The sequence below is a fragment of the Macaca nemestrina genome, chromosome 7 (assembly GCF_043159975.1).
Source record: "Macaca nemestrina isolate mMacNem1 chromosome 7, mMacNem.hap1, whole genome shotgun sequence".
Classification (NCBI taxonomy): Eukaryota; Metazoa; Chordata; class Mammalia; order Primates; family Cercopithecidae; genus Macaca; species Macaca nemestrina.
Window position 1 is genome coordinate 122,903,833 of NC_092131.1, and position 13,729 is coordinate 122,917,561.

A 13,729-nucleotide genomic window follows, 5' to 3' on the forward strand; every position below is an offset into this window, starting at 1 on the left:
GATATTGGTCCCTGTGAGACACCTCATGGGTCTTGGTACTGTCCACCAGGACCACAGGTCATGGCCACCCCCACTTCTTCATAACTTACTGATAGAGCTAGAAGAGATGGGCTACACCCTCCCCTGTCCCGTTGCCTCCCCATACCACAGCAATACAGACCTGGTTCTCCCACCTCTTCCCTTTCCCACAGTATTTCAAGATCAGACCCCACCCTGACTGCCTACCCCATAAGCCAATTAGTCACAGCCCCTTTTACATACACGGTGAAGCCCAAATTGAACTTGGACCCCTCACTCCCGAGAGCAGCCCACTCCATTCCTGCAGCACCGCAGTCTCTGGCCTCCCTTGTCTGGGCCCGGTCTGACTGTTGGATTCCTCCTCTCTGAATCTGCTGACTCATGAGGAAGATATCGGTGTTAACTGTATGATGATAATAATAACAGCTGATACGTGCTGAGTACTTACTATGTGTGAGGCACCATGCTAAGCACTTTCATATGCATTTCTCACATAACCCTTCCAATAACAACAGCATGAGATAGCTACTTGTATTTATCAACCCCATTTTATAAATGAAGAGACTGAGGCCTAGAAAGGTTAAATCACTTGCCCAAGGTCACGTCTCTGGTAAGTGGCAGAGTTAGGAGACACATCCGGTCAGTGGGAAGTCAGAGTCCAGTCCTTAACACTGTGCTGACTGTGCTCAAAGACAGGTGGAGAGGGCTAACGTGGGAGCGCCCTTGCTGTGGCCACCCCAGCCAGACCTCTGATGGGCCCCAGGAAAGGAACACTTGTGTGGTGCCACTGTAGGGCCTGCAGAGAGTCGGCGGGCTGGGTGAGGACCCAGAGCCTGCCCTTCCTCCCTGGGTGGCTCTAAACAGGCAGTATAATTTGTGTCCCTGTCTAGCTCAGAAAGGTCAGTTTTCCTCCTGGGTCTTTCAGTGTGTCTGTATAAAACATGCAAATCTATAAGGGTGAAATATTTGGTTTGGGCCTTCACAAATGTAGCTATACACTTCCTTTTTCCTTTGAATAAAGTGAGCTCTTGTATTCACTATTCCCTCTCCCTGGAATGCTTCACCCACATTTCTGGTTGCCCCTGTCCCTCCCATCATCTGGGTCTGTGTTCCACGTCACAGGATCAGACCAGCCTCCTTGCCTGTCCTGGGGGAGCAGCCTGCTACCTGCCCCCTCACTTCATCCTCTCACTTTGCTTTTTATTTATTTTATTTTTTATTCTTGTGGGAACATAGTAGGTGTTTATGTTTATGGATTACATGAGACATTTTAACACAGGCATGCAAGGCATAATAATCACATCAGGGTAAGTAACATATTCATCACCTCAGCATTTATCCTTTGTGTTACAAACAATCCAATTATACTTTTTTTTTTCTTTTTAGACAGAGTTTCGCTCTTGTTGCCCAGGCTGGAGTGCAATGGTGTGATATTGGCTCACTGTAACCTCCGCCTCCTGGGTTCAAGAGATTCTCCTGCCTCAGCCTGCCGAGTAGCTGGGATTACAGGCATGGGCCACCATGCCCCGCTAATTTTGTATTTTTAGTAGGGACGGGGTTTCTTCATGTTGGTCACACTGGTCTTAAACTCCCAACCTCAGGTGATGCGCCCACCTCGGCCTCCCAAACTGCTGGGATTACAGGCATGAACCACCGTGCCTGTATTATCCTCTTTTGGTTATTTTTAAATGTACAATTATATTATTTTTGACTATAGTCACCCTGTTTTGCTAGCAAATACTTAGTCTTATTCATTCTTTCTCTTTGCTTTATTACAAAGCAATAGATTTGCCTTCTCAGGTTGTGAGTGTTCAAATAATCTATAAAGCACTGATAAATACTAGGTGCTATTTTAAGTGATAATATTTACATGTCATCACGGCATTTATACAACATAGCACACATTACTTTTATCTGCTTTCTTGTGTATCACCTCCTTGCCTTACTAGAATATAATCTCCACGAGGGCAGGAGAATGATTGGTTTGTTCACTGCTCTATCCGCCAGGGCCTGGCATACAGAACTGTACCTGGCATTCAGAAGGCGCTCAATAAATATATGTTGAATTCAATGAATGAACTGAAGTCTGGAGAGGCAGGAAACGCTTTGGCTTTCATGAATTCTGCAAATATTTACTGAGCACCCACTCAGCGCCAGGCAATAGGCTGTCTCATTTTTACAATATTAGCTTGAGACTCTGGCAGGAGGGAGATTTAAAAATCAAGTTTTTAGAAAAAGGTACACAGTGTGAAATGCAGTTTTAAGTGGACACTCCGTTGGGTTTTGAGAGATGCACACTCCCATGTACTTACACTGCCGTAAAGAAATAGACCATTGCTTCACCCCACAGGGCGAGGACTTGGAGCACAGGTAGCACGAAGGCAACTGACTTGCAGGGATGCTGGACGCAGGACCCTGCCTCCGGGGACTGCGGGGGCAACGGCTGGCGGGCGGGCGGGGGCGGGACTACAAGTCCCAGGCTGCTTTGCGCACCCGCGGGCCTTGCGGAGCGATGGGGCGGTGCGGAGGGGTAGGGGGCGCAGCGGCGGTGGCGCGAAGGCGCTGGGAGCGGGCGCGGGCGCGGGCGCGGGCTCGGGCTCGGGCTCCTACCGTTGGCGCGCGGTAGCTATGCCGGGGGCTGGATCCCGGGCGGAGGAGGGCGGTGGCGGCGAGGGCGCGGCTCAGGGGGCGGCCGCGGAGCCCGGGGCGGGTCCCGCGCGGGAGCCAGCGCGGCTGTGCGGCTATCTGCAGAAGCTGTCGGGCAAAGGCCCCCTGCGCGGCTACCGCAGCCGCTGGTTCGTGTTCGACGCGCGCCGCTGCTACCTCTACTATTTCAAGAGTCCGCAGGACGCGCTGCCCCTCGGCCACCTGGACATCGCGGACGCCTGCTTCAGCTACCAGGGCCCCGACGAGGCGGCGGAGCTGGGCGCGGAGCCGCCCGCGCACTTCCAGGTGCACAGCGCGGGAGCCGTCACGGTGCTCAAGGTGGGACCGCGCGCCCCAAAGCCGCCCTTGCGCTTCCGCAGGCGCCCGCTGCCTCGACCACGGGCCTGCGCCATCCACCCTCCTTCCTCCAAGGCCTCCTCGCCCCTGCCCACGTCGGCCTGCCTTTCCCTGCGTCTCCACATCCCGCCCTTGTTCCTATCTTCACCCCTCCACCTGGGCTTCGGCCAGTCTGGCTGGGGCTACCCAGCCCCATCTCCTTCCTCAGACACCTTGACCCATTATCCCCTCTGCGCCTAACCTCGGGCCCCTCTCTGGTGTCTCCCGACCCCCACCATCCCGTGGATGTCCCGTGCAGCCTTCCTAGGCCTGTAACCGTAGGCTTCTACCCTCGGGGCCTCCTTTAGAACTCTGCCGGCGGGGCGCTGTGGCTAACGCCTGTAATCCTAGCACTTTGGGAGGCTGAGGCGGGTGGATCACGAGGTCAGGAGATCGAGACCATCCTGGCTAACACGGTGAAACCCCGTCTCTACTGAAAATACAAAAAATTAGCCGGGCATGGTGGCGGGCGCCTGTAGTCCCAGCTACTTGGGCGACTGAGGCGGGAGAATGGCGTGAACCCGGGAGGCGGAGCTTGCAGTGAGCCGAGATGCGCCACTGCACTCCAGCCTGGGGGACAGAGCGACTCTGTCTCAAATGAAAAAAGAAAGAAGACCTCTGCCTATAACCTTGGTACCTCAGTGAACCGCTCTGTGCTGCAGCGGCCTCCTCTGTAAACTGGGATAGCAGTAGTATCTACCTCATGGGGTGTTGGGATTAAATGAATTATAGTCTAAACTGCTCAGTAAATGTTAGTGCCTTTATTTATTTGTTTATTCTTTTTGAGACAGGATCTCGTTCTGTTGTCCAGGCTGGAGTGCAGGGGTGCAATCTCGGCTCATTGCAGCCTCTATGCCTGGGCTCAAGCGATCCTCCCACCTCAGCCTCCCAAGTAGCAGGGACCACAGGCGCAGGCCCCCACGCCTGGCTAATTAATTTTTTTTTTTTTTTAAAGAAACGGGGTCTTACTATGTTGCCCAGGCTAGTCTCGAACTCCTGGGCTGAAACCATTCTCCCCATCCAGCTTCCCAAAGTGCTAGGATGCCAGGCGTGAGCCAGAGTGCATTCAGCACTGTAGACAGAAAGAGTCAGAGATGGCAGGGCCCTTAGAGACAGTCCACTACATTTCCCTCCAGAGTGGACAGGAATGCTCCAGCTAAGGTGACAACAAGTAGGTGGCAGAGCCTGTTTTCTTGCTCCTTGCTTTGTCCAGGAGAGGTGAGAGGGGGTCGCTTCAGCCAGTTATGACTTGCTCCTTTGAGGCTCCCTTAATCCTCCAGTGAACAGACACAATGAGAGAGATACAGTGTAGAGGCAGGAGAGTAGAGTCAGGAGTCCTGGTGCTGAAAGGCCTCCCCTGTCCTTAAGAGTCCTGGGGGACTAGACTGTCACCTCCTAGGAGCCTACCTGCTTTGAGCACCTGGAGGGATCTGGGCCCAGGCCTGGAGCTGGGTATCCTTTCTCCAGGCTTTGCTCCCTGCCTGGTTCCTATGAGTCTCCACCCTCACTCTCTTACGTATTCCCAAGTTGGGCTTTCTCCAGGACGACAGGGTTGGGCTGGGATGTATGAAAGCGCTCTCAAAGTTGGCCACCTGGAGAGCAGAGTAGGCAAGCACCTGGCCTTATGAGCTGATGACTGTTCCTCAGACCCCAGAGCTGCTAACAGCTGGAGCTGCTCCCTGGAGATGTTCTTAGAGCTTTGTTGACTCAGCTTTTGCGAGCTTAAGCAGGATCTGATTCCCGTGTTCTCTTGGGCTCCCCTGTCCTGTCTGTAAGTGTGTGCAGACAGCCTGTTTCCCCAAAGAAAACCAATTCGGGTTGCAGTCCTACTCAGGCTTACTTAGAGAGTGCCTGTATAATCTTGGGAATGACCCTAGTGGGAGACCTTTGCCAAAGGCAGAGGCTCTTCCTCAGTGTACGTACGGGCTGTCCCTGTGTCGTATTAATTTCCTGTGGAATGTTTGTCAAAGAAACTAGAGCATCATGTTTCACATTTTTCCCAGATGACTGTAGAGCCCTCTGTCGGGTTTTTTTCATTAAAATAATCTGAATCTCCTGTAATCCCAGCACTTTGGGAGGCCGAGGTGGGTGGATCACAAGGTCAGGAGATCAAGACCTGGCTAACACAGTGACACCCCAACTCTATTAAATATACAAAAAATTAGCCGGGTGTGGTGGCGGGCGCCTGTAGTCACAGCTACTCGAGAGGCTGAGGCAGGAGAATGGTGTGAACCCATGAGGCGGAGCTTGCAGTGAGCAGAGATCGCACCACTGCACTCCAGCCTGGGTGACAGAGCGGGCTCCGTCTCAAAAGTAAATAAATAAATAAATAATAATCTGAATCTACATAAGCAGGGTTACAAGGCGTATTCATTGTCAGAAGTGTGGCTTTAAATTTGGATGGACTTGAACTTGAAGCAGGAGTCTGCTGCTCACACATATTGGACAAATTACACCACTTCCCTGCTCCAGTTTCCTCTTTGGTCTAGTGGGTATCATACCTTCCTCATTAGGTGGCTGTGAGGATTCTGGAGAATGTTACGGAAAATGGCTGGCACATTTTCCGTAGTAGTATGGAAAATAGTAGGCACTACATGGCATATGAAATATCAAGCTATGTTTTTGGCCAAATATGTAGTGTATTCATATAATGGAATATTATGCAGTAGTAAACAAAGGAACTAGAGCTATAGGTGTCAACGTGGATTACGCTCACAAACAATAAAATTGAACAAGAAGTAAGTTACAGACTGAAGTTACAGACTGAAGTTAAGTTCAGAATGATACCACTTATAGAAAGGTTAGGAAGATCACGTGAAATAGTACTACAGATCATAAGGATGTATGCTCTTTTGTGAGGGGAATAGCTTCATGGGGCTGATGAGCCCTGGTTTCCAGGTGGTGGTTGCCTCTGATGGGAAGAGGGAGGATGTGATTGGGAATGGGTGCCTCAGGGCTTCTCCTGTTGTTTTGCAGTGTTTTATTGGACTGGGTCATTGTTTGTCATGTTATGCTATCCATCTTTTTGTAGGTTCAGAATATTTCTTTTTTTAAAGAAAGGAAATACATTTTCCTTTGGGTTACTTACAATGGAGGAGTATTTTGACATGTAAAATTAAATTGGTCACAGAGTAAGATAGTACCAAGTGTTAGCTATATACAACAATGGGAATGGAAACCAGGCAAGGCTTTCTGGAAGAAGGGAGGAGAAGACCGGGCGCGGTGGCTCATGCCTGTAATCCCAGCACTTTGGGAGGCTGAGGCGGGCGGATCACTTGAGGTCAGGAGTTTGAGACCAGCCTGGCCAATATGGTGAAAACCCTGTCTCTACTAAAAATACAAAAATTGGCTGGGCATAGTGGCGCACGCCTATAGTCCCAGCCGTTCGTGAGGCTGAGGCAGGAGAATCGCATGAACCCGGGAGGCGGAAGTTGCAGTGAGCCGAGATCACACCACTGCACTCCAGCCTGAGTGACAGAGTGAGACTCCATCTCAAAAAACAAACAAACACCCCTACTCTAAAACCCTGCCCCCCCCTTTTTTTTTTAGACGGAGTCTTGCTTCATTGCCCAGGCTGGAGTGCAGTGGTGCAGTCTCTGCTAACTGCAACCTCTGGCTCCGGGTTCAAGCAAGTCTCCTGCCTCAGCCTCCCGAGCAGCTGGGACTATAGGCGCGCGCCACCACGCCCAGCTAATTTTTGTATTTTTAGTAGAGATGGGGTTTCACCATATTGGCCAGACTGGTCTTAAACTTCTGACCTTGTGATCCACCTGCCTCTGCCTCTCAAAGTGCTGGGGTTACAGATGTGAGCCACTGCGCCCGGCCAGGGGTGTGTTTTAAGAAAGTTAAATTTCGCCGGGCGCGGTGGCTCAAGCCTGTAATCCCAGCACTTTGGGAGGCCGAGACGGGCGGATCACGAGGTCAGGAGATCGAGACCATCCTGGCTAACACAGTGAAACCCCGTTTCTACTAAAAAATACAAAAAAACAGCCGGGCGAGGTGGCGGGCACCTGTAGTCCCAGCTACTCGGGAGGCTGAGGCAGGAGAATGGCGCAAACCCGGGAGGTGGAGCTTGCAGTGAGCTGAGATCCAGCCACTGCACTCCAGCTTGGGCGACGGAGCCAGACTCCATCTCAAAAAAAAAAAAAAAAAAAAAAAAAAAAAAAAAAGAAAGTTAAATTTCATTGTACAGTTATTTCTTTTGAGCTGTAGGAGTAAAATCTTTATGGTGGTAAGTATGGAAATTACCAATTTATCTTCCTTTTTGTCTTTCATATGCAAGAACTGATGCCCTTAAGCCTTAATGTTTCACTTCAGGGCTGCCCAGCTGTAGAGCACCCTGATTTCTAAGGATTTTAAGTTAGGATTTAGCGCTGCTCAGACTTCAGCTAGTTGTGTATAATTTTACAAATACCATTTCTTATCACAGAGGGTTAAAAAGTAAAGAAAAATTAGCAATTTTCTTATTCTGTTATCATATGTTTTTCTTATTTAAAAGCATCTTTCAGCCTTCTCTGGAGAAGCTGTGGTTTTGTTGGACTTTTTCAAAATGTTTTTCTATGTAAGTCTTAATGAAAGCTGATATAGGAATTTCTTTGTAAACTCCTCTATTCCCAAACTTAGGGATTTGATCTAGTGCTTTATGAGGTAATAGAGGCTAGAGAGGGGATGTGATTTTGCCAATATCATGAAGCTAGACTCAGCCCCTCTCTGAAAGTAGAGGCTCCAGGAACAGTGAATGTCTAAAATGTGGAGTATCTAATTGTATTGTCTGTTCTGACAAGTCTGCTTTTTTTTGACTTTGTTGTGGATCAGATAAGGTGTAGTAGTAGTCTTTCCTTTTATTGCATTTGTTATCTGTCGTTTTTGGATAGTGAATATCACAAGGGAACATTTTACTGCCCAGTTCTTTACCAGGATACCTAGTACCTTTACTGGACATGTCTGGAAACTGCTGCAAGGGTCTAGCAGAGGCTGATGCTTCCTGTGTGCGTCTCTCTGTGTGTAGGGGTGCTGGAGGCCTCTCACGGAGCTTTACTGGAATCTGAGGCACTTAGGGGAAGGAGAGCATGTGACTGACCAAGGTTGAAGCTTAAACAGCCTTGATCTTCCAGATCTCTGCAGTCTTTGGAGCAAGAGAGCGTCATCAGACCGTCAGCAAAGGAATTCCTCCCTCTGTAGGTGCTTGGTGCTAAATGGACATGTGTATTGGTTTCTGAGCCACACGTAACTGAATAGCTGGGTACCCCTATTCTTAACCCACTCTTGTGGGAACGCACATTCCCTGGTGTTGAAATTTCTCTTAATGACAAACATTTGTCGGCTTAGGTAATCACAGTGTGTTTAGTACAAAATAGATGTGGTGAACCAGCCTTCTTTGCTGTATGGTTCTTCTAAGCTGTTCTGCCCTAGGGCATCTGCTCAGTCTTGAAGCGTTATTTAACTCTTTAAGTTATGGGGATTCAACTTTTCATGGCTTTCGAATTCGTAAGTTCCTTCAAGGCAAGCCCAGTATTGTGCTTGTGATATCACAGTGGCATTCCATCTCCCACTGCCTCTCACACAGTCCTCATTGCAGGGGAGTCTCCATCCTATTTCCTGCTGACCAGAGGGTAAGCTCCCTAAGGACTGTGTGTATCTTCAACTCCCGCAACAGTATCTGGCACAAAGGAGACATGCTGTAGACTAGTGTTTGTGTTCCTGAAAAATTCATATGTTGAAGTGCCAACTCCCAATGTGATAATATTTAGAGGTGGGACCTTTGGAAGGTAATTAAGTCATGAGGGTGGAGCCTTCATGAATGGGATTAGTGCCTTTATAAAAAGAGACCCTGGAGAGATGATCTCCCTCTCCACCTATGAGGATACAGCAAAAAGGCATTCCTTTGCCAACCAGGAAGAGGGCCCCCGCCAGGAACTGAATTGACCAGCACCTTGATTTTGGACATTCCAGCCTTCAGAACTGAGGAGTAAATTTCTGTTGTTTAAGCCACTTAGTCTGTGGTGTTTTTGTTATAACAGCCTGAACTGACTACGGTAAGGTGCCCAGGTAGACATTTGTTGAATGAATGAAAAGAACATGATCACCCAGTAAGCACTGGTTTTCGTGTGAGCCCTGACCCTTTAGAAGTGATCAGCCAGAACTCATGTCGTGGAGGTGGCAGCCATTCAGTGAATGCCCACTGAATCTAACAGACATCAGGAATCCAAAAGGGGGTTATGACTCACCCTTCCCCAGAGGAGAGAGGTTACAGTCAGTTCCGTATTTTCGGGTCTCATGTATTTCATGCCCATGGTCAGGACTCTGAGGACACTGTTATAGCAGAGGCAAACTTTTTATGTAAAGGGCCACATACTATTTTAGGTTTTGCACACTCTGCCATATCTGTCACTATGCTGTTGTAGTACAGAAACAACCATAGAAGTATAGCTGTGTTTTAACTTTTAGTTATGGACTCTGAAATTTGGATTTCATATAATTTTCACATTTCACAAAATAATCTTTTGATTTTTTTCAACCATTTAAAAATGTTAGCTGGGCACAGTGGCTCACTCCTGTAATCCCAGCACTTTGGGAGGCCGAGATGGGATTATCACTTGAGCCCAATAGTTCAAGACTAGTCTGGGCAACAAAGTGAGACCCTATCTCTACAGAAATTAAAAAACTAGCCAGGTATGGCTGAACGCGGTGGCTCATGCCTGTAATCCCAACACTTTTGGGAGGCCGAGGCGGGTGGATCAGGAGTTCAAGACCAGCCTGATCAGCATGGTGAAACCCTGTCTCTACTAAAAATACAAAATTAGCTGGGTATGGTGGCGGTTGCCTGTAATCCCAGCTGCTTGGGAGGCTGAGGCAGGAGAATTGCTTGAACCCAGGAGATGGAGGTTGCAGTGAGCTGAGATGGCGCCATTGCTCTGCAGCCTGGGCAACAAGAGCGAAACTCTGTCTCAAAACAAAAAACAAATAGCTAGGCATGATGGCACATGTCTTTAGTCCCAGCTACTTGGGAGGCTGAGGCAGGAGGACTGCTTGATCCCAGGAGGTAGAGATTGCAGTGAGTTGTGTTTGCTCCATTGTACCCCAGCCTGGGTGACAGAGGGAGACCCTGTTTCAAAAAAATAAAATAGCAAAATAAAAATGTTAAAACTGTCCTTGCCTTGTAGATTGTACAGAAATAGGCAGAGGCTGGAAATGACCCCAGGCTGTGGTTGACTGACTTGTGTTCTAGGAAGGCCTCAGAAGCTTCCCACTCATTCACTCACTGTGTGTGCTTAGGCACTGGGGGTACGACTGGACAAGACAAACAGTCCCTGGCCTCCTGGAGCTTTCAGTAGGTGGGGCGGGGGGCAGACGTTAATAAAATATAACAAACACCAACCAGTGCTAGGAAGTTTGAAAGGAAATATATGCAATGCATGTATAGTTCAGGATCTTGATCTGGTTTATGGGTGGGGCAGGGCTAGGAAAGACTTTCCTGAAGAAGCAACATTTGAACTGAGACACAGAGGATGAGTTGGTGTTGACTGGAGGTGGGGTGGGGGAGTGGAGAGGAAATGGCATAAGCTGATGCCCTTAGGTGGCCAGGGCAGGATTTTGTCTTTGTCTTAAGAGCTAGAGTCAGTGAAGAGTTTTAAGCAGGGTTTGACAAATAGGTTTTTTTTTTTTTTTCTTCAGCTCCCAGAAAGATTGTTTTAGGCCGTTTGTGCTGCTGTGAAAAAATACCTAGACAGGGTAGCTTATAAACAACAGAAATTTATTTCTGATAGTTCTGGAGGCTGGGAAGCCCACAATGAAGGCACCAGCAGATGTGGTGTCTGGTGAGGGCTCACTCTGCTTTAGAGGTAGTGCCTTCTAGTGGTGTCCTCATAGCAGAAGGGGACAGGCAGGTTCCCGCTGGGGACTCCATCTATGTGTGTTTGTATATATGTATGTATGTATCTATCCATCTAAATGTATTTTTCTCCTCAAATTCCTTTTACCACTCTGGCCTCTTTCATAAGGACCCAGATCTCATTCCAGAGGGCTCTGCCCTCATGACTTAAATGACTTCCCACAAGATTTCCCTCTTAATACTATCATCTTGGGGACTGGGTCTCAACACATGAATTTTGCGGGGACACAGACATTTGGACTGTGGCACTGATGGTTTGGTCATGCCTAGTATTTTTATGTAACTAAGAGGATTATCGTGTTTGGGTACGAAGGGTTGATGTATTTAATGCACTGGCAAACAGATTTAAAAGTAGCTAAATGCAAAGCTGAACCTATCTTGAGCAGTTGCTTCTTAATTGTTTGTGAGCGGTGGGTGTTGTGATGGGTGAAGCTTGCTTTGGCAGGCGTGTGTGTGGCTAGGGCCGGCCCACCCTGGTGGACTTCCTTTCCTGAAGCATTCCTAATGGCCCCTGGCATTGACTTCTGTCCTGCTGCACTTGCTTTGCTCATATGCACATTACCAGTTTCCTTAATCCGTGGAGATGACGATTTCTTGAGAAATGGAAGGAGGGTTCAGATGTGTTCGGGGTAGAGGTGTACCAGCTCCCACCTCACGTCTGAGGGGGGTGAACCAGTCTCCTCGCTTGGTTGCTTTTACCTTTGATACACTGAGGTGCAGACTTCCCACCTCCAGTCAGAACAAAATACAAACAGTAACACCCCCTTCCTCTAAAGAAAGAAAAAGACCGCGTCGTTGTAGAAGTGACTGTCACATTGGGAGAGGGAGAGGCATTTTCATCAGCAATTTTTGGTTCTGGTATTTATGTAGTGGAGTCTTAATGACATTCGATCAGGTGTACCCATATCCTATCAGGCCAGCCCTCAGCTGGGTATTGTTTGCTTTCACAGAGTGAATGCAATGTGGAAATGGTAAACTGGATAGTGGTGACTAGTTAGTGGCTTCTGACTAGTGTTCTGTGAAATACTCTGCCTGGAGTGCTCAGTTCAGTAAACATCTTAAGCACTCAGATATGTGAGGCCTTGTGAGGGGCAAGACGCTGAGAGGATCCCTGGGGAGACTGTGGCTTTGGAGATTGTCCAGCAGGCAGTAGCTCACCAGTCAGCACAGGAGGCCCTCAGTCGGCTAGAGATTCAGGATGGTTTTGCTCCCTGATCTAGACTTTGAGTGTCTGCTATTGTGTCCTACTAATGCATCACCTCCTGAGAGATTTTGTCAGTGCATTTCACTACTGTGCCTTTCATGCTTAGAGGATGGCAACACCTGTTAGATGCTTGTTGGCTAAATGCGTGCTTTAAGCCCTCATATCCTGTGTGTGTGTGTGTGTGTGTGTGTGTGTGTGTGTGTGTGGTGTGCTTTCATTTCATAGTCAAACGGACTTTTGCAGTGTCCATTTACTCAGCAAATATTTTTGAGCATTTGTCATATTCTAAGCACTATGCTTCTTGCTGCAAATACAGCAATGAAAATTTTCCATTGATTTAAGAAACTAGTGTTAACTTTAAAAATAGCTTAGCATCTGATGTAATCAAAGAATTGTAAGAGTTTTGAAAAAAACATTGAAGAGGACCATGTTTGTCTGTAGTATTCAGCACTGGGAGATAAATATCACATGTCTGCAAGTTTTTTGATTCTGAGAAGTCTGGCACTTCTCCATAGGAAATGAAGGGGAGGGGGCATCCATATGTAAAATACTAATCTGGATATGGCCCAGGGCCAGAAATCTGTGATTTGTGTAATAATTGTGGTGAACGTTGCAGAATTGGAGAGTTCTGTGTAACTGATTATCAAGAAAAACTCCCTGAAGAAGGTGGGAAAGGGAGTTAGTAAATGTTGGTATGATTGTGTAGCTGCTCAAAGACTTAATTCCTCTTTGATCAGCAACATGTGTTCCCAGTAAGCTGGGAATCACCATCTTCTAATGAGTTTGCATGCTTGGCCATTTTCTTAGCCTTTGCAGAGATTGCCTGGGAGAACTGGAATCCAGTGTGAGAAGTGGGGATTTGGTAGCTGAGATCCTGTGTGCTGCTGCTTTCTGCCCCTTTCCTAGGCCAGTGCTACTGTACCAGCAGACTTTCCTTGAGCAGACTGCCTCTGGGTTGGGACTTGTGTCGCTGACTGTCAGATGGCAGGCCTGGCCGTGGCCTGGAGGTGGGCAGGCCAATGTTATCAGAGATGTTGATCTTGGATTACAGGAATTGTTTCTAGGCAGCAAGCCCAGTATTCATTTTCCTCTCCAGCTCTCTGGTGTTCAGGAGAGGCTGTGCTTGCAGAGAAGGTGGCCAGCTTTCTAAATGGATGCAGCCAACTGGCCATTCACCAAACAGACTTTGTTGAGCAGGAGTCAAGCTTTGCCTCTGGCCTCAGGGAGCTTCTGTGTGTTTTGGGTGTGGTTAGGGCATTGTCAATAGGTGGCTCTGTGAACTGGAGGAAGGCGTTCATTGTTTTTTTTCAAGGGTCATTATCCCAAAGTTAGAACTGGAGAGACCCTCAGAGATCAGCCCCCTTCCCATGCATGATACAGAGAGGAAACTTGAGTCCCACAGCTAGCTACCCTACCACTGAAACCTTCTCCAAACACATGAACAGTATTTTACCATTTTAAACCCAGCAGTTTGATGATACTTGCTTTATATATCTATCTTAATCCATTGGTAGAAAATTGGGCTTATTCTTTTTTTAGTAGTTGTATACGGAGACTCAAATTGTACCTTTAAC

The 13,729-nt window shown here is 48.1% G+C and overlaps 2 protein-coding genes across 2 annotated transcripts in view; one reads left to right on the forward strand and one right to left on the reverse strand.

Annotated features, from left to right (window-relative positions):
• The window catches only part of LOC105493149 (SH2 domain containing 7), a 28,816-nt gene extending 26,341 nt beyond the window's left edge, over positions 1-2,475 (reverse strand). The window contains exon 1 of the mRNA XM_024796388.2: positions 2,331-2,475. Coding sequence (XP_024652156.2) covers positions 2,331-2,353 — 23 coding nt within the window. The 5' untranslated portion in view covers positions 2,354-2,475. The remainder of the gene's footprint in view (positions 1-2,330) is intronic.
• A 156-nt stretch (positions 2,476-2,631) lies between these two features.
• LOC105493153 (TBC1 domain family member 2B) overlaps positions 2,632-13,729 on the forward strand; it is an 82,775-nt gene continuing 71,677 nt past the window's right edge. The window contains exon 1 of the mRNA XM_011760627.2: positions 2,632-3,003. Within this exon, the coding sequence (XP_011758929.2) occupies positions 2,647-3,003 (357 nt within the window). The 5' untranslated portion in view covers positions 2,632-2,646. The remainder of the gene's footprint in view (positions 3,004-13,729) is intronic.